We start from the raw sequence: 27926 nt of genomic DNA on the forward strand, positions 1-27926 counted from the left end.
TTTTAACGTGGATAAATCCTAATTCAAGGGGACAAAAACCACGACCTACACTTGTAAGCTTTCAACTTCACTAACTTGTAAATACACTATTACAAGCCACTTTGTAATGACTATATTACAAAGAATTCAACTCAACTAACTTGTGATACACTTATCACTAGCCACTTTGTCACTCACTAGTTACAAAGACTTTAACTTATGACTAACTCAAGGCGCAACACAAACTCAGAAAGTTTATGATTTTGAGTTTCCTAAAACAAAGCTTCTAAGAAAGCAAGATAGGAATTACAATGAAGAACAAACAGCAAGATTACAACTCAACTACGGATACACATAGACTCATTGTGGAACTGATCCTTAGTGGAGTTGTCTTCTTGTTCTTGACACAGTTGTGACTTCAATGCTGGATCAGATCTTTAATTGCTTGAGAGAATATCACTAAATGCTCAAGTGAATATCTTGTGCCTTGCACCATGTTGTTATACTACCAAAGACATCCCAAGGATGATGTCAAAATCTTGGTTGGTGCACGCCTCTTCCCAATGGGAAGAGACTGCTGCACTGTCGCATGTATAGTTGTAGACAGTTACTTTCTGCAGTTGCTTTCCAGATGTATAGTTGACTTGTACTTCTATCAGAGAACATCTAGGGATCAGGTCCTTGTCTTGTTCCTCTTTTCTCTTTATTTGCAGCAGTTCACATTAGCTGGAGTTCAGGCTGGACTTCGTTCTTTTGTAATGTGTACCAAGTGTGTCAGGTTCCCTATCTGGTTCTTGACAGTAAGTTTGTTAGATCATCAAAACATAAGGCAAAGACATTGAAAACCAATCAATTTCCCCTTTTTTGATGATGACAAACTTAGACATTGATAACATTTATTTAGAGCAGAAATAACCAGGTGGGATAACAGGAACTTCACAAGTTCCCCCTGACTTTTTGCTTCCCCCTTAATCAGATCCCCCGACGTCATTTCCATTCCATTATACTATACTTCCCCCTTTTGGCATCATTAAAAATACACAAGCAGGCAAACAACATAATGAAGTCTAACATAACCAACTCATGCCACATAGGTGCACACAACATGACAGAAAAGAGAAGCAAAAGGAAAACAACATTGTACAAGCAAAAAGAAGAGCTGTTTCATTGATATGAAAGTGGGCTGATTAAACAGGAGCAGTAACAGTGAAATCCAACATGCCATCACAAAAAAAACAAACAAAAAGAAAAACAACAGCCACAAAACATTATAACAGAAGACAACTGGTCACTGAGAGGTTTCTAAGGGGCAGCAGAAGAGGGAGACTTGGAGAAGGAGGCTACAAGGGTTTTGAGAACCAAGTCCATACGGGCATTTGCAGACAGCTGCTCTTCAAGCAGTTTTACGCGAAGCTCATCATTTTCCTTGATCAAGCGAGAAACTTCTTCATTGGTGGAATTAACAGAACCATGTGCCCCAACAACTTGACTAAGCTGAGTTTCCAGTATGACATTCTGAGCCCTCAATCTCCTGATCTCTTTGGTAGCAGCATTTTGAGCATTGATCAGCTGAGAAATGGTCGAGGTACTTCCACCAAACTTTTCTACACACTCACATTCTTCCAGAGTGATTTTGGAGAAGGTTTGCTTGCGGGTGCCCACTTTGGGATTAGCCAAAGTGATAGTTTGTATGGGTCTACCAAGTGTTAGAGTAATTGGTCCTCTTCAAGTTTCTGCTGAGAGCACTTAGTAAAGCAGTAAGTAAATGAGGCAGAGGATTTTTACGTGGAAAAATCCCACACAAGGGGATCAAAAAACCATGACCTACACCTGTAGGCTTTTAACTTTACTAACTTGTAATCTTACCTATTACAAGCCACTTTACAATACTTCCAATTGCAAAGGATTTACTCAACTAACTTGTGGTACCTTTACCACAAGCCACTTTGTGACTATCCTAGTTATAAAGGCTTTTTCTAACTTGTGGTGCTATCACCCCAAGCTACTTTGCAACACTACGATTACAAAGACTTTTCTTTATGACTAAATCTAGCCACAACCTAAAATCAGTGAGTTTGAGGATTTATAAGAGGACTCCTAATCAGTATGCTTCTAAGTAAGTGATTTAGGAGATATAATAAGTACAACAACAAGGTTACAACTCAATTAGGATAACAACAATCAATCTTTTAAGAACTGGTCCGTAGTAGCGTTCAACCTTATTCTTCAAGCTTGAGAGGATGATGAGTTTTCTATTTTTGCAAAAGCTTGAATGAGAAACAGAAACCTTCCAGTGATGTCTTTGTATGAAGCTTCATCGGGTACATCTTGATCACATCACTTAAGGTGATGTGAGTGCTTTGTTTGGTCAAAGAGTGAATGGGCTGACAGTGTATTACAGTGCGGCAGAAACAGTGCCGTCAGTCACTTCAGTTCCAGTTGTGTCCACATGACTTTGTACTACTACATAGGAACCATAGGAGCACCAGGTCCTTGATTGGTTCCTAGCTCCTGAATCTGTAGTAGTTCATCCTTAGCTAGAATTCGTTTAAGTTTGCAGCAATCTAAGTAGGTCAGGTTCCCTATCTGGTTCTTATCAGTAAGTTTGTTAGATCATCAAAACACAAGGCAAGAGTATTTAAGATCTATCAATTTTCCCATTTTTGATGATGACAAACTTAAACAGTTATAAGATCAGAATTAAGGTAGCAGAGAGCAGTGTCAAAGAGTTCCCCCTGAGAAGATGCCTTAATATTTTTTCAATCAATTTATATATAAAGAACCAGTTCCCCAATGTGATTCCCCCTGAGTCCATATTAATCTTTTTTACCCTTTTGGCATCATTAAAAAGAATAAAAGCACAAAGAAGTCCAGCCAAGTTAACTCATACCACATATGTGCACACTAGCATGAGAAAGAACAGAACGCAAAGAGAAAGTAATAGACAAAATAAAAGAGGATTTAGATTAATAATAGTTTCATATGCCCCTTCCTTTGAAAAAGAAAGAGGCAACATTTGGACTTGATCACAGGAGCAGTAGTAGTAATACATCCCAACCACAACAAAAGAAACAACAAAAAAATAGCCACCAATCATCAACAGAAAAAAAGAACATATCCAGATAACTGGTCACTGAGGGGAAACTTAGGGGCACTAGGAGGAAAAGGCTTGGAAGCAGCGGCAAGTGTCTAGAGAACAAGGTCTATTCGGGCATTTCCCAACTTTTGCTTATTGAGCAGTTCGGCTTTCAGGTTCTCAACTTGCGCCCTAAGGTCAGCATTTTCTTGAGTTAAATGGATCACCTCATCATTCAACATGGGAACCGATCGAGATTGCTGGCCTTCTAGGATGGCATTCCTGGCCTTCAGTCGACGTATCTCCTCAACTGCACTGTTTTGGGAATTGATGAGCTGAGAAACAGTTGAAGTGCTTCCTACACCCCCATACTTCTCAATACACTCGCACTCTTCCAAGGTTGTCTGTGAGAATGTTTGCTTGCGGGTCCCTACTTTACCTGTTCCCAGCGGAACCTCAAAGTATTTGAACACTTGCGTGAGCAATAATCCATAGGGAAGCCCGTGATTGCCATCCTTGAAATCAGCCACTTTCTGCATGTGCTCAATCATTATGGCAGGCAGACTCACAAGGTTAAAACCTTCCAATTGCTCCATTAAGAATAAATCAGATTTGGAAGTGATAGATCTCATTTCTGCTCGAGGCAACATGACTTTGTTCACCAGTTCAAACAACAACTGGCAGACGGGAAGCAGTGCTTTCTTATGAACCTGCTCCCCCTTCTGATTAGAGTTATCTTTCACGAGTGCATTTCGGAAGTTGTATTGACAAACATCTCTCACACTAGACACCCCAACAGTAGGAACCTGCAGAATTTCCCCAAGTAATTTTACATCAAAGACAATATCCACCCCATTTACTAAAGCACACACATGGTTAGTATCCACTGGAAAGAGACTGGCGAAGAAGCTCTTGACCTCCTCCTCATACACTTTAGGAGCGTCAATGTAGAACAGATGCATCCATTGCTAAAACTCCACCATTTCTAGAAGCTGACGCATTCCTACCATTTCAGAGATTGTTGGGTCAAACATGCGACCCAGCAAAACCTTTTGATGCCTTAGTCGCTCAGATCCAAGGCAAACGTCACTTTTGGCTTTCTTCCCAGAACTAGGTTCTTCAACTGTTTCCTATTTGGGTTTCCTATGCTTTTCTCCACTAACTTTACCTTTCCCCTTGGACTTGACAAGAATATCTTCATCACTCACTGCCTCCTTTGTCTTGGTCTTGGAAGTAGATCCTTTTTCTATGGAGACAGACTCAACCTTTATCGAGGACCTCCTAACAAGGGAACCAGGTTCCTCAGGGGTTCCTTCCTCTACCACAACGACAGGGATAGCTTCATCACTTACAGGGACACCATTTTTACCAACTTTTTCCTTTTCTTTTTACTACTTTTCTTGCACTTTTGAAGTACAGAATCGTAGGCTGCTTTGACTTGAAGCCTGGTATTAGGCCGCTTACTTTTAGACTCAGGAGTGGTAACAACCCTGCATTGACTCAAGAATGCATCTAGGGCCACATTGTCCAGGTCTTCTTCATCACTAGTCCTCATTTCTAATGCTTGAATATTCAGGGGCGCAACATTGAAAGCAGGTACAACACTATCCTAGGGATGAGAGTCCTGACCTGGGTCCTCCGGAGAGGGTCCAGGTTCCTCATGAGATGTCCCAATAGTGTATACTGCTGCATCCCTTTCAACAGCCAGAATGGTCCCTTCTACCCACACGCTTTGTGACTCTTGTCTCTAAGAAATAACTTCATGCAGTATGCCATCCGCAGATACGACAAACACAACCTTTTCTTCCTCAATAGGTGCTTCCACGACCATGGAGTCGACGGTAACGATGGCGGAGCCTTTTGTGAAGTCAGTTTTTTCACCTTGTTTTCCAATTAGGGTTTTACTGGTGTGGGCATTAGATGACGTTGAGGATAGAACAGTGGTTTCAGGAGTTTCAGAGTAGGGAGGAGGTTGGGAAACTAGGGAAGGAGTGATTGTAGAAGTGGAGGTGATAGAGGGTGACACGGACTCAGTGAAGGGGAGAGGTTCCATGGATGGGTCGGAGGTTTTCTCAGCTATTGGAAGAGGAGGTGTGATAATCCTTCCTTTTTGGTGAATCTAGAATAGGGATTATGGTTAGGAAGAGCAGACGAGAGGGGTCTTTAAACGAAGAGGACAATTATGAAGTGAGAAGAATAGGTACCGGTTCTGACATGGCGGTTGGGCATAGAGAATCGTGACGTTTTAGAGGGAGATGGAACGCTTTGAATTGAAGAGACGTGACAGCTGAATCTAAAAAGTTGATGACATGGCAGTTGTATTTTGTGCCTTTTAAGACATATATTAAAGGATGTACAGAGCTACTAACCTTTAGTACAAGAACCTGGTTCTTGCGAAACATTTTCTTCAAGCCCTTCAAGCCCTCCTTCCTTTTTTTTTGAAAAGAATTAATCCTTTTTTATCAGTCATGTACTACATTTACTGCTTCTATGCTCATCATGCGTGTTTACCTGCAACGGTATTGAAGTGAGTTAGGCATGGCCAGAAAATACTTTGAACCTATTATTTCTTAATAACTCTAGCCAACTCAAAAAGGGATCAGGTTCTTAGTTTGGCCTCAACAGTCCCAACTATACTCTGTTTCTTTCGAACTGTTCCCTACTTAGTGCCTTGGTAAAAATGTCTGCAATTTGATCTTCAGTGCTGCAGAACTTCATGCATATCAACCCTTTCTCCACATTATCTCTCAGAAAATGATGTCTCACATCAATATGTTTGGTCCTTTTATGTTGGACTGGATTCTTTGCCATGTTGAGTGCACTGGTGTTGTCACATAGGAGAGGCACACTCTCAGTGAGAATTTCAAAATCCTCCAGTTGCTGCTTGATCCACAGAAGCTGAGCACAATAGGATGCTACAGCCACATATTCAACTTCATCTGTTGAAAGAGCCACTGAATTTTGCTTCCTTGTACCCCAAGAGATAAGATATGATCCTAAGAAGTGAGCCATCCCAGAAGTACTTTTTCTGTCCACAAGATAACCTGTATAGTCTGCCTCTCAGCACGAGGTAAGAGCACCTAATTGACCAGCTCAAAGAGAAGTTGATACTCAGGAAGTAGTTCCTTTTTATGCACTTGTTCCCCCTGTTGAATAACTTGCTATTTCATGATAGATCTCCTAAAGTTAGCACCACAAGCACCATTGACTGAGGACATCCCTTCAGATGGAATTTGGAGAACTTTCCCCAATGTTGAAGCGTCAAGCACAATGTCTACTCCATTTACTGGCACACAGATGTGGTCCCCCTTAATAGTGAAGAGAGATGCGTAGAAATTTTGTACCGCATCTTCGTACACCTTAGGCACATCCTCTTGAAACAAATGATCCCATTGCTGAAATTCCACCATCTCTAGAACTTACCTCATTCCTGCCATCTCTAAGATTGCTGGGTCAAACATACGACCCCACAAGACTTTTTGAGTTCTCAATCTCTCATGCCAAAAACCACTGTCACTAGGTATGGTCTTCATAGAACCAGGTCCCCCTACAGTTTCCTGTTTTCATTTTCTAAACCTTTCAACAGACTTCCTTTTCTGACTTACAACCCCCACAGTATCTCCTTCAGACATAGTTTTCTCAACTACAACCTTCTTAGACTTATTGCTACCCTTCACAGATGTTCCACTTTGTTTTTCAATTGCTTAATCGGAAGCTCCAACCACAAACTTCTGGATTTTTGTAGATCGTTTTACTAAGAACTGGGTTCCTATACAACATCTTCATCAACCTCAACCACTGGAATGCTTTTGTCAGTCACAAATTCCCTCTGTTTCATCAACCTCTTCTTCTTTTTCTTGACACTCCTCTTACTTTTCTGCAAGGCAAACTCGAAAACTTTTTTCTGCTGCAACCTGGTAGTGGGTCACTTGGAAGAGGATTCAAGAGTCTCTGCTAGTTTGTGCATCTTAAACTGCGCGCTGAGAACCATATCATCTTCATCAACAGGGATCTCACTGGGTGGAATGGATTCCACGGGCTTAGGATAAATAAGAGGTTCCTTGGTTGATTTAACTGGAAGAGGATCAGGTTCTCTAATAGGTTTTTCTGTGACTATTTCATGGACTGGAGACTCAAAGAGTACCAAAGTTGTTTTATCGCCTAGGAATGGAGTTTCTTCCCCCTGAGACTCAGACAAAAGGGAGGCTTCTTCATTCAAAAGACTCTCAGCAGCGATAGCCATGATACTGTGTGATGCTTTCTTTTTTGGTGACTCCGTGAGAGCCACTAAGTCCAAAATGGAGGAGTTTAGGTACTGATCAGGATCATCCTTAGATACCTATGACACCTTAGTTGTAACACCTTATGAGTATACTTTGGCGAGATCAGAAAAAGGGGGAGACATGGGGTTTTCAACACATGGAAGGGAGACACAGTTTGATAGAGAAGGAAAAATAATAGGAGATGAAGAGGAAACAAGTGTGGGTACAGTAGTATTGGAGATAGTGGAAGAGTGGATTTCTGGAGGTGACTTTAAGGAGGATGGGGAAGTGGAAGTGGTGTTGATGGTATGAAAAGGAAGAGAATTGTTCGTTTGCCATTGTAGGAGTATTTGGTAAAGCATTTGAGTGAGAGAGAAGTGAAGAGGGGATCACAGAGATATAGATGAGATGAAGGTTCAGGACTGCTGTGAGAAAGAGAGAGTTTTATAGGAAGAAGGACTAATAATGAGAATGGAGAGAAACGGGTTCTGAAGGGTTTTGAAACGGTGGCAGGTTTGTGGGAATACGTAACGTGCAGAGGAGGTGAAAGGATTTGAAAGATAAGACGTGACATGCAAACTCTGAAAAGTCGGATGATGTGGCAGTTGAATTGATTTTGTTAACCTTTTGAGGCAGCATGTGAAAAAACACATTACTACTAACCTATGGTACATGAACCTGATTCCCGAATGGTTTTTGAAAAAGATTTTGGTAGCTCTTCTTTCGCAGTTCAGCATTGTGCCTTTAGCTTCTATAATCGTCATGCATATTTACCTGCAATGGTATCGATATGAGTTAGGCTTGGCCAGAAAACACTTTGGCTAGTTTTACATGAAGGTGATTTTCATAGCCAATTGATGAGGAATCAAGTTCTCAATTAGGCTTCAATAGCCCCAGCTTCACCCGGTTTCTTTGTACCCCATGAGATTAAGCATGATCCAGTAGAATGAGCCATTCCAAATGAGCTCTTCTTGGTGATCCAGTCAGCATCCTTCAAGGCTTTCTTGATATTCTTGGGTTCTATCTGGATAGAAATACAGAGAGAACTAGGGAATCTCTGGATTTGATCTTGTCTGAATCCAGCCTCAAGGGGATGATTATGTTATCAAGTAGATGAGAGATTTTGTGTTTCCATTTGAGGACTGAAGTTGGATTAGTAGAGAAATTGGGTGAAATAAGTGGATTTCTCTACACTCCTTGTTTTGCTACTTGTGGAGTACCTTGCGATGCATCTCCAACTCTTCCTTCAGCTTCAATGGCAGTAATTGAAGTACCAGGTTCCTCTTGAGAAGTGGAAGAAGATATTGCATTATCTTCACCTGTCTCCTTCATTTGACTCATCATATCAGCCTTGCCATTTGTAACGTCAGATATTTCCCCAGGAACCAAAAGTGGTTCATTATCTAGAATATCAATGTTTCCTTCCTTGTTAGAGGAGGGTGTCTCGTTGAATAGTACATGAAAACTTCCTTTCACACATTGTGTCCTTTTGTTGTAGGCTTTATAGACTTTGCCTTGAGAGGAATATCTCAGAAGGATTCCTTCATCGCTTTTTTCATCAAACTTTCAAAGCTGGTCCTTACCGTTGTTGAGAACATAGCAATTGCATCCAAAGATTCTCAGATAAGTTATCTTTGGTTTTCTTCCATTGACCCGCTCATAGGGGGTTCTGTTTGGGAGGGACCTGATCATACACCTGTTCACCATGCAGCAAGCAGTGTTTATTGCTTCTATCAGAGATTTTTGGTGATTCTACTGCCAATGAGCATTGTCCATGCCATGTCTTCCAGAGTTCAGATCTTTCTGTCACAACCACTATTTTGCTATGGAGTCCTTGGTACTGAGAATTTATGAGTGATTCCATTTTCATTACAAAGCTCAGCAAGTTTGGCGTTTGTCAAATTCTGTCCCGTGGTCAGATCTGATACATACTACCTTTAATTCTATCTTCACGTGGATCTTCTCGACAAAGATAAAAATACCTCAAAAGTCTCACCCTATGTTCTAAGAACCAGTGACCAGGTGAATCTTGAATTTGGTAGACCACGAACCAGGTCTTTCTAAATCAATTTATTCAGAGGTGAGAAGCTTTCATGCCCCAATCTTCTAAGCCAAAATTCTGCATCATTAACAACTGCTTTCAAGCAGCTCATATCACTCACTTGTAGAGATTCAGAATCAGCAACGTAGATGTTCTTATATCTTTTGGCTACTAATACCACTTCGCCAGTTACCAGATTGGTAACTGTGCACACTTTTAATACGAACTCTACTTTGTTCCCTTTATCACAAATTTGAGAAACACTCAAGAGACTGTACTTCAGGCCATCCACATAGTACATGTTCTCAATTGAGTGTGAAAGAGCTTTTCCAACACCGAGAATGTACCCTCCCATTTTTTTTAATTTCCAAAGGGTACATTCCCTCCCTGTAGGGCTTTTAGTGAGAGAAAGTTCATAGTTTTTCCAGTCATGTGTTACTGTCTATGATCCATTGTAGTCCGCTTCCTCTCACTGTTCCCTGCACATGTGAATTATGGGTTATATTTAAGAACCCAAACTAGTTTGAGTCCTTTGTAATGAGAAAAATGGATGAATAAGAGCTTTTCTAGTCCATGCAGGCAATATTCGTTTCTTGCGAGTGGTACCTGGTCCCTCATTAGTAGTCACTTTTTTAGTAAACAATTTGTTTTTTTGAACAGATTGAACCTTGGCATGACAATTTTCTTTGAAGTGCCCATTGTTCCCACAGTGGATACAAAGCCAGTTATCAGGAACTGTGACGTACTTGCTGTGAAGGCTGTAAGGAGTTTTCTCCTTTTAAAACGCGATTCCCTGCCTGTTTCCACTATTATTGAAGTACATGGAAGTGTCAGCATCTGAGGACCAGGTCCACTTGAGAGGTTTCTCAAGATCAATTTTTACTTTCTTCAATTCAGCTTGAAGCTGCCTATTTTTCCCGAGTTCACCACATAGACTAGTTTTAACATCATTTAATTCCTTTTTCATCTTGATGTGTGACTCACTAACGACTTCTTTCCCCTTCTCAATACTTGCAAGCCTAAGTTCTGATTTGAGTCCCTCAATAGTTTCCTCTAGGTCAGTGATTATCACCAAAAAGTCATCCCTCTCTTGCTCAGTAGCTGCAATTTTCTCTTCTAGATTGTGCTTTTCATTGCTAAAGCTTTTTATGGTTTCCTTAAAATCAACAACCACTACCATCAAGTCATATCTCTCATTTTCTACACTATTTATTTTTTCATTCAAAGCTTCCTTTTCTTTTTCAAGATTAGCTATGGTCTCATTTAGATCAACTACACAGACCACCAGATCATCTCAAGATTGTTGAGCATCTCCTAGCTCTATGGTCAAGATATCCTTGTCATTAATAAGGCTATAATATGCATTAATTAGAATATTTGATAATGACAAAGAAGAGTAAGTCTTCAGATTTCTCTGAACATCCCTGAAATTTACCTCATCATTTTCATCCTCTTCATCATCGTCAGAATGAGCCGTCAGCACAAATAGTGAGTCATATTTCGTTCTTCAGTTTCCACTGCCATCATGGAGTTGTTTTCTTCATTTGGTTCCCCTTCTGATTCACTAGAGGAGTCTCCCCAAGAAGCAAGAGCTTGCTTCACAACATTGTCAGCTGCACCTTTTCGACTGAATCGTTTGTCAGGAACCGGGTTCCTTTTTGCTGCTTTGTTAGAGTTTTGTTTGTATTGCTCCTATTTCAGAAGTGGGCAGTCTTTGATGAAATGCCTTGGATTTCCGCACTTGTGACAGAGATCATTATTCCTTACCTTACTTGAACTACCCTTTTTTTGTATACCACCATTTCTTTGAACCATCATTTGAAACCTTTTAGTAAGATAGGCCATATCACTATCTTCTTCACTTGAGTCACTGTTTTCAGCCTTGAGCACCTAGTTCTTCCCCTTCTTAGCCTCTCTCCTTTCACTGTCTTTCTTTCTTTTCATCTCGTATGTCTTCAGATTTCCAATCAGCTCATCCATGGTTAGAGTTTGTAAATCTTTAGCTTCAGTGATGTCATTCACCTTACTCTCCTAAGAGCCAGGTAGAACACTGAGAATCTTCCATACAAGCTTGTTTTTGGGAATAACGTCTCCAAGTGAATGAAGCTCATTTATGATGGATGTGAATCTAGTGTGTATATCTTGTATAGACTCATTATCCTTCATCCTGAAGAGCTCATACTCAGTGGTGAGCATGTCAATCTTAGACTGTTTAACCTGAGTGGTTCCTTCGTGTGCGGTTTGCAATGCTTCCCATATTTCCTTGGCAGAATCACAAGCTGAGATTCTATTGTACTCATCAGGTCCTATACCATATACCAAGATTTTCTTGGCACGATAGTTCTTTTCTACGGCTTTTCTGTCAATATCACTATACTCTTTTCTATTTTTTGGCACCATTAGTCCAGTTTCTCCAAGTTTCTTCATAGGAACATGTGGACCATCACAAATGATGCCCCACATCTCTGAGTCTTCTGCCATTATAAAATCATGCATACGAGTCTTCCACCAGCCGTAGTACTGACCATTGAATCTGGGAGGTCTGTAGGTTGATTGTCCTTCCTCAAAGTTAGGTGGAACAGTTATTGAGATCCTTTCTAGGTGTTAACCTTTTAGAAAGAACCTGCTCTGATACCAATTGTTAGTTTATATGAATCCACTAAACTATAGAGTACCTGTGCTCTATGAGTTTCCACTGAGAATACTAATTAAAACAGTAAGTAAATGAGACACGGGATTTTTACGTGGAAAATCCTAACTCAAGGGGACAAAAACCACGACCTACACATGTAGGATTTCAACTTCACTAACTTGTAAACACACTATTACAAGCCACTTTGTAATGACTCTATTACAAATACTTCAACTCAACTAACTTGTGATACACTTATCACTAGCTACTTTGTCACTCACTAGTTACAAAGACTTTAACTTATGACTAACTCAAGTCACAACACAAACTCAGAAGGTTTATGATTTTGAGTTTCCTAAAACAAAGCTTCTAAGAAAGCAAGATAGGAGTTACAATGAAGAATAAACAACAATATTACAACTCAACTACGGATACACATAGACTTATTGTGGAACTGATCCTTAGTGGAGTTGTCTTCTTGTTCTTGATACACTTGTGACTTCAATGCTGGATCAGATCTTTAAGTGATTGAGAGAATATAACTAAATGCTCAAGTGAATATCTTATGCCTTGAACTATGTTGTTATACTACCACAGACATCCCAAGGATGATGTCAATTCTTGGTTGGTACACGCCTCTTCCCAATGGGAAATGACTGCTGCACTGTCTGCTGCACTGTCGCATGCACAGTTGAAGGCAGTTACTTTCTGCAGTTTCTTTCTAGCTGTATGGTTGACTTGTACTTCTGTTAGAGAACATCCAGGGATCAGGTCCCTGTCTTGTTCCTCTTTTATCTTTATTTGCAGCAGTTCACATTAGCTGGAGTTCAGGCTGGACTTCGTTCATTTGTAATGTGTACCAAGTGTGTCAGATTCCCTATCTGGTTCTTGACAGTAAGCTTGTTAGATCATCAAAACATAAGGCAAAGACATTGAAAACCCATCAAATTCTAATGTTGAGCAAAAATAACTGCTACTCTATTAAAATTAATATAAAAAGATATTTTTACCCTTCCTTCCATTGCTTTTCTTCCCAAACCCTCGCTTCTCTCTCAAGTTCGATACCCACTCGTTTTTCATTTTCTTCCAGGAGATATCCTAGTTTCAATTTTGTTTTCTTTCCACCAGACATTTTTACCCTTTTTTTTTAATTATGCTTTGCTTTCTATCATAATGTCATTTTTATTGACATTTAAAGAAAAGGCAAATGTGCAAGGTCACAACAGAATGTGTTAGACCATTTGAACGAGAATTCACCAATTTGAGTTTTCACTTTTTTGACTCTATTTACAGATATCTAAGTCTTTACGTGTTAACCAAAGATCTTGGAATTATTGGCATGGAAGCTAAGATTTCAAAAGTTAAGGACACTTGGTCCAGAACTTAGACTAACAAGCTCAAAAGTTAAGGACAATAGGTCCTGAACTTACAGTTACAAGTTCAAAAGTTAAGGAAAATAGGTCCTGAACTTACGCTAAGAAGCCCAAAGGTTATGGACAATAGGTCATGAACTTAGACTAACAAGCTCAAATGTTAAGGACTATAGGTCCTGAAGTCCTGAACTTAGACTAATAAGCTCAAAAGTTAAGGACAATAGGTCTTGAACTTAAGATAAGAAGCACAAAAGTTAATGACAATAGGTCTTGAACTTAGACTAACAAGCTCAAAAGTTAAGGACAATAGGTGCTGAAGTCCTGAACTTAGAGTAACAAGTTCAAAAGTTAAGGACATGTAGTCCTGAAGTCCTGAAGTCTTGAACTTAGAGTTCCAAGTTCAAAAGTTAAGGACATGTAGTCCTGAAGTCCTGAACTTAGAGTTACAAGTTCAAAAGTTAAGGACATGTAGTCCTGAAATCTTGAAGTTAAGTTCAAAAGTTAATGACATGAGCAGAAGGGTATTTTCGTCCGAACAGTTAAAGTTTATTAAAGCAGTGGTTAAAGACTAAAGATATTTTAAAAAGTGGCTTAAAAGTAAATACATGTGTTATTAGTGGCTAACCGTGCACTCCCCCCCTCCCCCATAGAATTGGGTGTAATTACACTCCCCAATTCTGAAAGGAGAGATGAGAATTGGTGGTGATTACACCGTGTAATTATAAGCCTATATAACTTTTAAACTTTTCTTTTATTTTTCTTTTTTGTAATATATTAATTACTATTATTTTTAAATAATTTCTCTTATCCTCCTTCTCCAATCTCCAATCTCCGATCTCCAATCTTCCAATGTGTTGCTTATGGTGTGCTTCCATATAAACAAGATCCTCCTTCTCCAATCTCCAATCTTCAATGTGTTGCTTATGGTGTGCTTCTATATAATTTTGCAATTTTTTATTTTGCTTCTTTTTTAATTGTTCTTTAGTTTTTTTACTTGTTAAACACAATTTCGTAGTTTACTAGCTTAGTCATTAGTATAAAATATAGAATAGTCTAATGATCCACCTGAGCATGAATAGTCCAGGGTACTAAAATAAACATTCTCCCCTATGAATATACAGTGAAAATAGCACGGGCTAGCCAGTTTTCGGATTGGTAATTGAAAAATAGCCGACGTTTGCAAAGTCATTGAAAAATATTCACTATTTTGCTGCAACACAGAGAGTTTCAGCATAATATACTGGAGATCGGTGCACATGTGTATGAACTTCCAGCATATTATGCTGGAACTCCAACAATGGAAAGTTTCAGCATAATATACTAGAGATCGAAGCACTTGTGTATGAACTTCCAGCATATAATGCTGGACCAGTATATTATACTGGAACTCCAGTATATTATGTTGGAACTCCAGTATATTATGCTGGAATATTTTCTAGATTTTGAACAGTATTTTCGTTCAGATTTATCTTTACATGAAAAGTAGCTAAATTTCGATTACTTTTGAAACTATGGCTATTTTTCAATTCCCACTTGTAAATCTAGCTATTTTTGAATTTCACCCGAATATACAACACATTCAAAATATAGCATATAATCAAATAAGGTTGATTTCCTAAGGTAGATTCCCTCAAGCCAAGCTAGGCAAGATACTTACCTTATAAAAGCCCAACAAATATTTCAAAGTCGTCTTTCCTTTAGAAATCACCTCCAACCGGCTCGAATCCCAATGAAGTAGATGGAAACCCCTTTATAAATCACCTCAATCCTAGCTCTCTAGCTCCTAAAATGATAAAAAATGAAGTCCAAGTACTAAATAAAGTTAAATATACAAGTGCAGTTTATCAGAAATAACATCATTGCCCCGCCTTCACTAAAACAATCATGATGTTTTGTACAGATGTCGTAATAATGAAGGATTTGAATTTGTGAAAACCAGATTCAAAGGGCTACAACTTTCATCAAGGAATCTTCACCCAATTCCTTATAGAGTTTGAACAGATTTCTTGGGAAGTCAGGTTAAGTGCAGAAAATTACAAGTTCAGCATTTCACGTCTTTCAAAACTTGCTTCAAACGCGCCGAAACTCACCCGAACTCCTCGTGATTCCATCCAATCATTCATACAAGTCTAAATACTCTATTTAGACTTGTTCAAAGGCTCAAAAAACCTATGGAAATATCACAACAAAGAATCGAGGCTTAAACCGAATAGCATTCTCTTAAGTTGCTAAATCTTCATTCTTTTAAAAGAGTGCCCGAATCACACTTGGACACTTCGAATTAATTCCAAACTTTGCACACAAGTTCAATTCAACTAGATAGACCTACTCAAAGTCTCGAAACGCTAATCGAAATCCAATAACATCAAAGTCAACTCTTTGTTAAACTTATGAACTCTTTAAGTTTTTCAAATTGCCAACTTTTAACTTATGGTATCCAATCCTTCTAGGAACATCCAAAATCTTATACGAATATATGCACAAATCTAAAATTATCATACAAATTTATTGCAACATTTAAATCAACAATCCATAGTTGTTTACCCAAAAGTCAAGTATTGGTCAACTCTTACAGCTTAATGCTTCCAAAATAAAATTAACTGTTCCAATTCACTCCAGAATCTTTTTAAAATCAGACCAACTATCCCCACAAGTCATAAGATATCTAATAAGCGTACGCTAAGCATCAAATAGGGAACAAGATCTAATACATCGGTCAGATCGTTACATAAATACATTACGAAGATAGCAAATACAAACGACTATCAATTCAATTGGTAATATCAAGCGTTAAAATAACCAACCTCGAGAGTGAAAATGATAAGATTATTTAATCAATTAATGACGAGACAACTGTACACAAATATATATTAATCAGCAATTCATAGAGCATGGTCTAAATTTCACATTTGCTATGCTCCAATTGATGTAATTGTGATGTTATTAGAAGGAATTACCAAAAGTCAAATGTTTTTATACATAGTCTACATATAACAGTATCTATTAGCAATGGATATGTAACTTGATATGACGTATATTTTAATCACGGATATACATATTTGTTCTTACAATTAAATATCACAATTGATATAAGTGTGAACTTGCTATATAAAATATAGAAATGACAAATGTTGTTTCCAGAATGCACATGTACACGCTTGTCCATGTATTATTAATAAAATTTTATTATTGAATCATGTTCGACGTACTATAAAGACTTGTAAGATTAACAACTTTGGATAACACAAAGATGGAAAATTATTTTGCATTCATGTAAGATATGTATTTGAAACGTACATTTATGAGCAGAAGTAATAAATTTTATTAGTAAATAATATGTACAATAATTTGAATGACTAAATGCATATAGCATTAATAATGGCGGATAACACACAAATTAAAAATGACATCACATATATGCAATACATGCATTGAAAACGTAAACTTATGATATGAGTACTTAATTACATGGAATTTATGTAAATACTAGTCTCAAGGTATGCGCGATGCGCGTGTATTCTATCTCAATGAGTACTAATTTATTTAAATTTTGTATTTAAATAATAAAATAAAAGTATAAGTTCATGAAGATGATCAGATAAGTCAATAATTTAACTAAAAATTTATTTCAGTTTAATAATATTATAACTTTAATTTCACAAGTTATCATGCTTCCTTTTCAGTTTTAGCAAGAAAGTCCTTAAAAATCTAATTAGTGCTAAAGTAGAACTTAAAATATATAATCATGCACCTAATAATCTACAACTTTTATATGATCACAAAGTCAAATTAAATGGCAATGAAAATTAAAAAAAAAAACATTTAAAAGGATACTAAAGCAAGCTTGTGAGAGAATTTATAATTGAAAGAAGACTCATCCATGGCATATTTACTCTAGAAATGACTTAGAATTAGAACTAAAAAAGGGACAGCACGGTGCACAAAGCATCTTGTGTAAGTGCATGATCTATATAAAGTATAATTTTAATATTTAAAGTTCTAAATATTAGGACTTTCAGTCCAAATAATAAAAAAAATTAATAAATAAAAGTTCTATTAATTTTAAACTTCTAAAAATTATAAAAATTATTCAATGAAATATTTTTATAATAACTATCATTAACTTGGAGGGACTTTAGATTTTCTTTTTTGTTTATAAAGATCAAGTTTGAAATGGAAAAAACCGTTAGTTTTATATTTTAGTCTTTTATTGTAGGTATCTTATAATAAAAGGGATGGGAAAACAAACATGGTAAAAGTATTTTTGTGATTTTTTCTTTCTTTTAAGTTTTTATGATTCTTTGAGGTAAAATTTCAGTAATTGATTTTGACGTCCTATAAATGAGGATTCATACCTATTTTAAATAAGGAAGTATTTAATATACAAAATATAATTAATTTTGGAGCCCTAAATTTTAGGCAAATAACTTAAATTACTATTTTATCTAATATATAATATATTTTTAAAGGATAAAAAAGGCAAATAATATTTCGCTAAGTGTTTTCGTGCTTTTAATACGGTATAGATAAGCTTACTCAAATGAAGGAAAGTCTAAAACAAATATAATATGCTAGAAATATTAATACAGTTGCTTATAACCGAGCAAAAGTAAGTCAGTCTCGCAATTCTCAAGGGGGCCTGGGCAGATCGCATTTGCGACTTCTCCCTTGTTGGTCAGGCATCGCGTTTGCGACAACTGCAGCTGACCATATAGATGGGATTTCGGGACTTAGACTCATTATTTCATATTTTGAGATTAGAAGCTCGGTTTGAGGCTATTTTTGAGGCTATTTTCACACACTTGGATTGGGTAAATATTTTCTTTTTTACTCAGATTTGATTATTTTTCCTTGTCATCTTTGATTTTGCATTTAATGGATAAATCTATGAGTGAAAATTGGGAATTTTAGCAATACTTTTCTAAAAATAAAATTTGGAGATTTGAGAGTCAATTTGAACTGGGGTTTGAAATCTAATCACATCGTTGGACTCATGCGATAATGGATAGTCGGGATGTTTCATTTGAATTGGATTTTGACCGGGTGGGCTCAGAGTTGACTTTTATTGGACTTTTTTGGAAGTGGGTAAAGATTTTAGCTTTATTAATCAAAATTAATTTCTTTTGCATTGTTTGATGTTATCAAGTCGTTTTGGCTAGATTTGAGCCTAGCGGAGGTGATTTCTAAATAGGCTATTTTTGAGGGTTGGATTGAGATTATTTGAGGTAAGTATCTTGCCTAACTTTGTGTGGAAAAATAACCCATACGATAAGATTTTAATTGCTTGACTCTATGAAATTGATGCAACGCATATATGAAGTGACGAGTATATATGCAGGTGCAATGTATGAAGTGACTGGACTTGACCCGAGGTAGATTTTATCGCATAGTTTTGATTGTGAGATATCTGTAATACATGTGTTCGTCTTGGATGGCTACATGAGTTTATTTTTTCATGCTAGAGATCATGTTATCGTATCATTATTTCTAAATTATCCAAGTTGGGCATTTGTGTGATTGTTGCTATAATATGTTAGTTGTATTCACGTCTACATATTGAACACCCATCTATATTCCCTATTGTTATGTCCTTGTGCATTGTTTGGGTCATTTATTTGTTTATGCCTTGATGACAATTGCGGGCATTTTGTATTGCTGTGATTATGGCACATATGGATGTATTGGGCAGATTATTGGGTATTGGCACGAGGTTTCTGACATGCATTTGTAATTGATATTGTTGTTGTGATTGAATATTATTAAATCAAAGAGACAAGGCGAGATATTATTATTTTGCCAGGCGGGAATGACAAGGCAGGATATTATTAAACAGGAGCGACAATGCGAGATATTATTATTTTGTCAGATGGGAGCGACACGGTGGAATATTGTTATTGTCAGGGCGGAGCGATACAATGGCTATGTTATTGTGATAGAATTGTGGGCACGAGGTGCCATATGTTTGTGTTTCTGTTTGATGACTTGTTGTCAAGCTGAACTTTTACTTGTTTGATTTGTTATCACATGTTCGGAAGAGGTTGTTGATATTGTCTTCGTTATATATTATGTTGTCAATTTTCTTTTGATATATATATTGCACAAGTTATTTGACTAGTGAGTATCACATGACTTGAACCTCTTCCCTACTTTACCTAGGTTAGTCTTGATACTTACTGGGTACCGATTATGATATACTTATACTATGTTTCTGCACCTTTTATGCGGATTCAGGTGCTTCTGATTGGGCGGATCGATAGAGAGACGTGTTTTTGCTTATTGGAGACTTCAAGGTACCCCTGGTTTCCATTTGCAGGCCTTAGAGTCACCCTCTTCACTTTATTTCTACTGTTCATGTAGTTCAAATAGTATTTTACTCTTCGAGACTTGGTATGTATATTCCATTTACAGCTTATGACTCAGTACAACCGGATTTTAGAAAGTTGATATTGTATCCATATTTGGCAGTATTATCGTATTTTGTACTTTGTGTTAATTTGAAGTTGTTATATTTTGATTGAAATCATTATGTAATTAGCTTACCTAGTCTTAGAGACTAGGTGCCATCACGACCTCTGCGATGAGAGTTTGGATCGTGACAAGTTAGTATTAGAGCCCTAGGTTTATAGTTTCTACGAGCAAGTTTCGTAGAGTCTTGCGGATCGGTACAGAAACATCTATACTTATCTTCGAGAGGCTACGAAACTATTTGGAAAATTTTGCTTCTTTTATTCCTTATTATGCGGATTTATTGATTCTGGATTTCGGCCTTTGTCTCTCTATTATCTCATAGATGGTGATGACACGAGCTTCAGTTGCTGATGATGCTGCCCCCAGGATGGTGTTGCTAGAGGCCGTGTTAGAGGCAAAGGCAGAGGTGGAGCATGTGCCGTGGCGAAGGGCCGTTCTAGGGCCGCTAATAAGGAGCCACTAGTAGCTCCGATTGGGGAGTAACCACCTGAGGGGCCTATTGCTACCCCTGGGCTTCAAGAGACATTGGCACACTTTCTAAGCATGATTGGGCTTTGGCACTGGTAGAGTTGATTCCGATTGCACCAGCTACTTCACAGCTTGGGGGAGGAGCCCATACTCCCACTACACATACTCTAGAGTAGCGGGCTCATGTTGATCAGGCAGTGGGTGTTGTGCTGGTACAACCAATAGTTGCAATTTAGCCCGAGGTGGGGACAATTGGCTTGGCTGAGGGGTAGAGAAGTTTTTAGAGGTTTCAGAAGTTTCATCCTCCCTAGTTTAGTGGAGGGGATTCGGAAGATGCACAGGATTTCTTGGATCAGTGTCATCGAATTTTGCATATTATCAGTTTGGTGGAGTCGAGCGGGGTCGATCTTACTACTTTTGAGTTGATGAGATCAGCATATAGATGGTGGCAGACATATAAGGCGAGTAAACCAGCTGGCGCAACACCACTTGGTCCCAATTCCTGTAATTTTCTCTTGAGGGTATTTATTCCATAAACCCGCAAGGACGAGTTGTGCAACGAGTTTGGGCAGTTGCACCAGGGGAGTATGACTGCGTTCGAGTATGCCATGAGGTTTACAGAGTTATCTCGTCATGCACCTACCTTGGTCTCCACTGATAGAGAAAGAGTTTGTAGTTTTATTGAGGGACTCTTCTATAGCCTCAGATATGGGATGGCATGGGAGTTGAAGATTGAGACTCCATTTGATCAGGTTGTGGAGATTGCTAAGAGGTTGGAGCATATCCATGGCCTGGAGAGGGAGGATAGGGCTAAGAAGCCTCGTGGTTCTGGAGGATTTACTGGTTTCTATTCTATGGCCAAGACCCGCCATGGTAGAGATCTTGTCAGTCGACCAGTTCAGTCCGCACTTCTGGTCTCGCATGATGCTCTAACTAGCCATGGATTACTGCGCACTCGTACCGAGAAGCCATCCTTCAGTGCACCTTCTACACGATGTTCTTATAGTGGTTACTCTAGTCGTTCCAGGCAGACTCAAACCTAGCAGGCACGTTAGCAAAGAGGTTGTTTTGAGTGTGAGGATACTAGGCACCTGGTGAGAGATTGTCCTAGACTCCGAATGGGGGTACCTCAACAGATACTCAGGCCATGATCACTGCTCCAGTTTCCACTCCGCCCGCTCAGCCAGCTAAATGTGGGGGATATGCGGGTATATGTCATCCTAGATGGGGAGGCCAGACTCGTTGTTATGCTTTCCCTAGTAGGACTGAGGCAGTCATATTAGATGCTGTCATTATAGGTATTGTACCGGTCTGTCTTAGAGATAAATCACTTTTATTTAATTTGGGTTCTAATTATTCATATGTGTCATCCTATTTTGCTTCATATTTGGATATATCGCACAATTCTCTGGATATCCCTGTTTATGTATCTACATCTGTTGAGAATTCTATTATGGTGGACTGTGTCTATCTTTCTTGTTTGGTTACTATTGGGACTATAAGACTAGGGGTGATCTTATGTTGTTGGTGGATTTTGATGTGATCTTGGGCATGGATTGGTTATCTCTTCATGCTATTCTTGATTGTCACACTAAGACCATGATGTTGGCTATTCCGGGATTGCCAAGGTTGTCATGGAGAGGTTTCTTGGGTCATGTTTCTTGTAGAATGGTGTCTTTTATGAAGGCGCAATTGATGGTTAAAAGGGGTGCTTGGAATACCTAGCTTTTGTTAGAGATATGAGTATTGATACCCCACGGTTGATTCAGTTCCCATGGTGAGGGAGTTTTTAAATATTTTTCTTGCAACCCTACTGAGCATCCCACCCGATAGGGATATGATTTTTGTATTGATTTGGTGTCAGGCACTACTATCATATCTATTCCACAGTTCACATGGCTCCAGAAAAGTTGAAGAGATTAAAAAAACAACTACAGGAATTACTAGGTAAAGGTTTCATCAGGCCGAGTGTTTCACCTTGGGGTACTCCGATTCTATTGGTATAGAAGAAAGACGATTCTATGAGAATGTTCATTGACTACAGGCAGATGAACAAGGTTACTATCAAGAACAAGTATCCAGTGCCGCATATTGATAATTTATTTGATCAACTTTAGGGTGCTAGGATATTCTCAAAGATTGACTATTGGGGTACCATCAATTAAAGATCAAGGCTTCATATATTCCTAAAATGGCTTTCAGGACTCGTTATGGGAATTATGTATTTTTGATGATGTCTTTTGGGCTGACCAATGCCCAACAACTTTCATACACTTGATGAACAACGTGTTTCAGCCTTATCTGGATTCCTTTGTCATTGTGTTTATTGATGATATGTTGGTGTATTTCTTGCAAATGGGAGGAGCATATGCAGAATTTGAGGATCGTGTTCAAGACTTTGAGGGAGAAGAAGCTATATGCTAAGTTCTCCAAGTGTGAGTTTTTGTTAGACTAGGTGGCATTCTTAGGTCACGTGGTGTTCAGTGAGGGGATTAAGGTGGATCCGGTGAAGATTGGGGCAGTTCAGAGTTGGTCCAGACCTTCTACTGCTATTGAAATTAGGAGTTTCCTAGGTTTGGCTGGGTATTATCGTCGCTTTGTGGAGGGATTTGTATTTATTGCAGCCTTATTGACTAATTTGAATCAAAAGTGTGCCACATTCAAGTGGTTTGACGAGTGTGAGGAGAGATTTCAGAAGCTCAAGATTGCTTTGACTACAACTCCAATTCTGGTTTTACCTTCGACATCGGGTTCTTATACAATCTACTATGATGCTTTAAGGGTTGACATTGGGTGTGTGTTGATGCAGGATGGTAGGATGATTGTGTATGCTTCACTTCTATTGAATCCCTGTGAGAAGAACTACTCGGTACATGATTTGGAGTTAGTAGCTATTGTACACGCATTCAAGATTTGGAGGCATTATCTTTATAGCATGTCATGTGAGGTGTACATGGATCACCGGAGTCTTCAACACCTATTCAAGCAAAATGATTTGAACTTGAGGTAACGGAGGTGGTTGGAGCTACTGAAAGACTATCATATTACTATTCTTTATGATTCTGGGAAGGCCAATGTGGTGGCCGACGCCTTGAGTAAGAATGCAGAGAGTATGACAGTCTTGTTTTTATTCTAGCTGGGGAGAGACCGCTAGCTTTAGATGTTCAGGCTTTGGCCAGCAGGTTCGTGCGATTAGATATTTCAGAGCCTAACAAGGCTCTTGCTTGTGTTGTATCACAGTCATCCTTGTTTGAGCGCATCAAGGAATGTCAGTATGATAATCCCCACTTGCTTGTCCTTGGGTACACGATGTAAAACAGTGATGCTAAGGAGGTGACTATTGGTGATGTTGGGGTATTAAGGTTTCAAGGCCATATTTGTGTGCCTAATGTGGATGAGTTGCAAGAGTTGATTTTTGAAGAGGCCCATAGTTCGCGGTATTCCATTCATTTAGGTGTCGCGAAGATGTACCATGATCTGAAGCAACATTACTGGTGGAGAAGGATGAAGAAAGATAATGTTGAGTATGTTGTGCGTTGGTTTGCTCCAGAGGCTAGATATATCAGAGTGGAAGTGGGAGCATATCACTATGGATTTTGTGGTTGGCCTGCCATGAACCTTGAGGAGATTTGATATTGTATGGGTCATTATGGATAGATTGACCAAGTCTGCACACTTCGTTCCAGTCATGACTACCTACACTTTAGAGCAACTAGCTCCGTTTTCTCTTAGAGAAGATTATTTGCCTCCATGTTGTGCCTGTGTCTATTATCTCAGATCGAGGCACTCAGTTTACATCTCATTTTGAAGAGTCGTGCAACGTGAGTTGGGCACGTAGGTCGAGCTAAGTACAAAATTTTATCCCTAGATGGACGGGGAGTCCGATTGTACTATTCAAATCTTGGAGGACATGTTGCGAGCCCGTGTCATTGAATTTAGGGGCCAGCAGGATCAGTTTCTACCATTAGCAGAATTCGCCTACATTAATAGCTACCAGTCGAGCATCTAGATGGCTCCGTGTGCGGCCTTATATGGAAGGAGATGCCATCCTTAGTTGATTGGTTTAAGTCTGGGGAGTCTAGGATGTTGGACACTGACTTGGTTCATGATGCTTTAAAGAAGGTGAAATCGATTTAGGAGCAGCTTCGTATAATGCAGTCCAGGCAAAAGAATTATATTGATTGTAAGGCTCGTGATGTGGCATTCATGGTGGATGAGAGGGTTCTACTCCATGTTTCTCCCATGAAGGGTGTGATGAGCTTCGTTAAGAAGGGCAAGTTTAGCCCTCGGTATGTTGGTCCTTTTGAGGTTCTAGAGAGAGTTGGTGAGGTGGCGTACAGACTTGTTTTGCCACCCAGCTTATTGGGAATTCATCTGGTATTCCATGTTTCTATGCTCCGGAAGTACTATAAGGATCCATCACATGTGTTAGATTTCAGGTCTGTGCAGAATGACAATGGTTTGACTTATGTTGAGGAGCTAGTAGCCTTTTTGGACAGGTAGGTTTGAAAGCTCAGGTGGAAGAACATTGCATCAGGTTAAGTGGAGGGGGCAACCGGTTGAGGAGGCTAGTTGGGAGACCGAGCATGCTATGCGGAGAAAATACCCTCATCTTTTTGTTACCCCAGGTATGATTCTAAACTCATTTGAGGACAAACATTTAATTAAGAGGAGGAGAATGTAATGACCTGGCCTGTCATTTTGTGTATTTGAGCCCCATTTCTTCCTTTTATTCTTTGTGTAGGTGTGATTGTTACTTTATGGCTTTCGGGGATGGTTGGTTCGGGTTCGAGGAGGTTTTGGATTGATTTGAAACACCTAACTCCATTTTTGGAAGCTTAAGTTGGAAGAGTTGACCAATGTTTGACTTTTATGTAAATGGTCTCGGATTCGTGTTTTGTTTTTTCCAATAGGTTCATATGATGAATTTGCACTTGGAGGCCCCAAGGTTGGCTCTTTTTGATGAAAGTTGGCAATTTAAAGGCTTAAAAATTTCATAAATTTGATCGAGAGATGACTTTGCAGCTATCGGGTTTGGATTTTTGTTGCAGTACTTGGAATTGGTCTGTTTTCTCAGTTAGAACTTATATGCAAAGTTTAGTCTCATTTCGAGTTGGTTTGATAGGAAATGAACGTTTGGTTGTGATTTTAGAAGTTCTTGTGTTTCATTGTGATTTTGATGCGTTTTGGTGTTCGATTCGTGGTTTCGGATGTTATTTTAGTGTTTTGAGCTCGCGAGCGAGTTCATATAAGGTTTCTAGACTACTGTGGATGTTTTATCTAAGCCACAGGGGCTCGAGTGAGTTCAGACATGTTTCAAATTATTTTTGAGTTGAGATCCATTTTTGTTGCAACTGTAAATCTCGCAAATGCAAGAACAAGTTCGCATTTGCGAGGTCCTGGTCGTAATTGCAAATTGGTCAGGGGTGGCAGGCTTTGCATTTGCGAAGCCAATCTCACTATTGCGAAGGGGGCCTGGATAGGTCGCATTTGCGATCATCTTGTCGCATTTGCGACTTTGTATTGTGGAAAGGGGACTTCGCATTTGCGAAGCTATTGGTCGCATCTGTGACTTCTCCCTTGTTGTTCAAGCATCGCACTTGTGATCCATGAGTCACAATTGCGGAGTTCACAATGGCAAACCCCTTTCGCAAGGGGTTCGCAATTGCGACCATTGCAGTTGGCCATATAGCTGACGAGCTTAAACTCATTATTTCATATTTTGTGATTGGGAGCTCGATTTGAGGTGATGTTTTAGGCGATTTTCACCCACTTCAATTGGATATGTGTTATTACTCGGATTTGATTATTTTTCCTTGATTTTATCATTGATTTAGCATTTAATTGATGAATATTTGAGTGAAAAACGGGATTTTTGCAAAACTTTTCTAAAAATAAAATTTGGAGATTTGAGAGTCGCTTTTTGACTCGGGTTTGAAATCTAATCACATATTTGGACTCATGGGATTATGGGTAGTTGGGATCTACCATTTTACTCGGGTTTTGACTGGGTAATCCTGGGGTTGACTTTTGTTGACTTTTAGGAATTGGGTAAAGATTTCAACTTTATTAATCTAAATTGATTTCGTTTGCATTACTTGACGTTATCAAGTCCTTTTGGCTAGATTTGAGCAGGCGGAGGTGATTTCTAAGGGAAAGGCCATTTTTTAGGGTTGCATTAGGACTATTTGAGGTAAGTATCTTGCTTAACTTTGTGTGGGGGAATAACCCCTAGGACAGGACTTTAATTGCTTGATTATGATTAAACTCATGCAACACATATGTGAGATGACGAGTACATATGCGGGTGCAATATATGAATTGCCTGGACTTGGCCCGAGGTTGCTTTTATCGCATAGTTTTGATTTCGAGATCTCTGTGATACATGCGTTTGTGTTGGATGGCTACTTGAGTTATTTTTTCATGCTAGAGATCATGTTTTAGGATTATTATTTCCTAAATTAGCCAAGTTGGATATCTGTGGAGTTGTTGCTAAATTGAGTTAGTTGTATTCACGTCTATATGTTGGACATCCATCTGCATTCCCTATTGTTATGTCCTTGTGCATTATGTGGGACATTTATGAGTTTATGTCTTGATGAAAACTGTGGGCATATTGTATTATTGTGATTATGGCACATGTGGACGTGTTGGGAGAATTGCTGGGTGTTGGCACGAGGTTTCTGTCGTGTGTTTATGATTGATGTTGTGATGAGAATATTATTAAACTCGAGCGACAAGGTGGGATATTGTTATTTTTTCAGATAGGAGCGACAAATCGGGAAATTATTATTATCAGGGAAGAGCGACTCGGGTGACTCTTATTATTGTGATAGAATTGTGGGCACGAGGTGCCATATGTTTGTGTTTCTATTTGATGACTTGTTGTCAAGTTGAATTTTAACTTGTTTGAGTTCTTATCACATGTTCGGAAGAGGTTGTTGATATTGTCTCCCTTATATATTCTGTTGTCAGTTTACTTTTGATATATATTGCATAGGTTTCGTTGAGCCGAGCGTCTATCGAAAATAGCCTCTCTTCCTTGATAAGGTAGGGGTAAGGTCTACGAATACATTACCCTCCCCAGACCCCACTTATGGGATTACATTGAGTTTGTTGTTGTTGTCGTTTATATATTGCACAGGTTATTTGACTAGTGAGTATCATATGACTGAACCTCGTCACTGCTACACCTAGGTTAGTGTAACAACCCGGCCTGTCGTTTCATGAGTTATAGCCCCGTTTTCCCCATTTTTGCTTCTTTATGTGTTGTTTAGCTGTATTGTATGGTATCGGGTTGGTTGGTTCGGGTTTGGGATGGTTTTGGAGAGGAATGAGACACTTAGTCTCCTATTTTGAAGTTGAGTTGGAAAACATCAACCGGATGTTGACTTATGAGTAGATGATCTCGGATGTGAATTCTGACATTTGGTTAGCTCATTAGGTGAATTTTTACATAGGAGCGTGTTCGGAATGTAATTTGGAGGTTTGTGGTAGATTTAGGCTTGAATTGGCAAAATTAAAATTTTGGCGTTTCTCGGTCGGCGGTGGAATTTTGATATCGAGGTCGGAATAAAATTCTGGAAATTGGAGTAGGTCCGTAGTGTCATTTGTGACGTGTGTGAAA

General features: G+C 38.8%; 1 protein-coding gene across 1 annotated transcript; it reads left to right on the plus strand.

The window, feature by feature from the left end:
* Positions 1-24451: 24451 nt before the first annotated feature.
* LOC138882895 (uncharacterized) lies at positions 24452-25107 on the plus strand. The gene is made up of 2 exons (XM_070163536.1): positions 24452-24798; positions 25044-25107. The coding sequence occupies exons 1-2, from the start codon at positions 24452-24454 to the stop codon at positions 25105-25107; spliced, it is 411 nt and encodes a 136-aa protein (XP_070019637.1).
* The last annotated feature ends 2819 nt before the right edge of the window (positions 25108-27926 follow it).

The sequence above is a fragment of the Nicotiana sylvestris genome, chromosome 12 (assembly GCF_000393655.2).
Source record: "Nicotiana sylvestris chromosome 12, ASM39365v2, whole genome shotgun sequence".
Classification (NCBI taxonomy): Eukaryota; Viridiplantae; Streptophyta; class Magnoliopsida; order Solanales; family Solanaceae; genus Nicotiana; species Nicotiana sylvestris.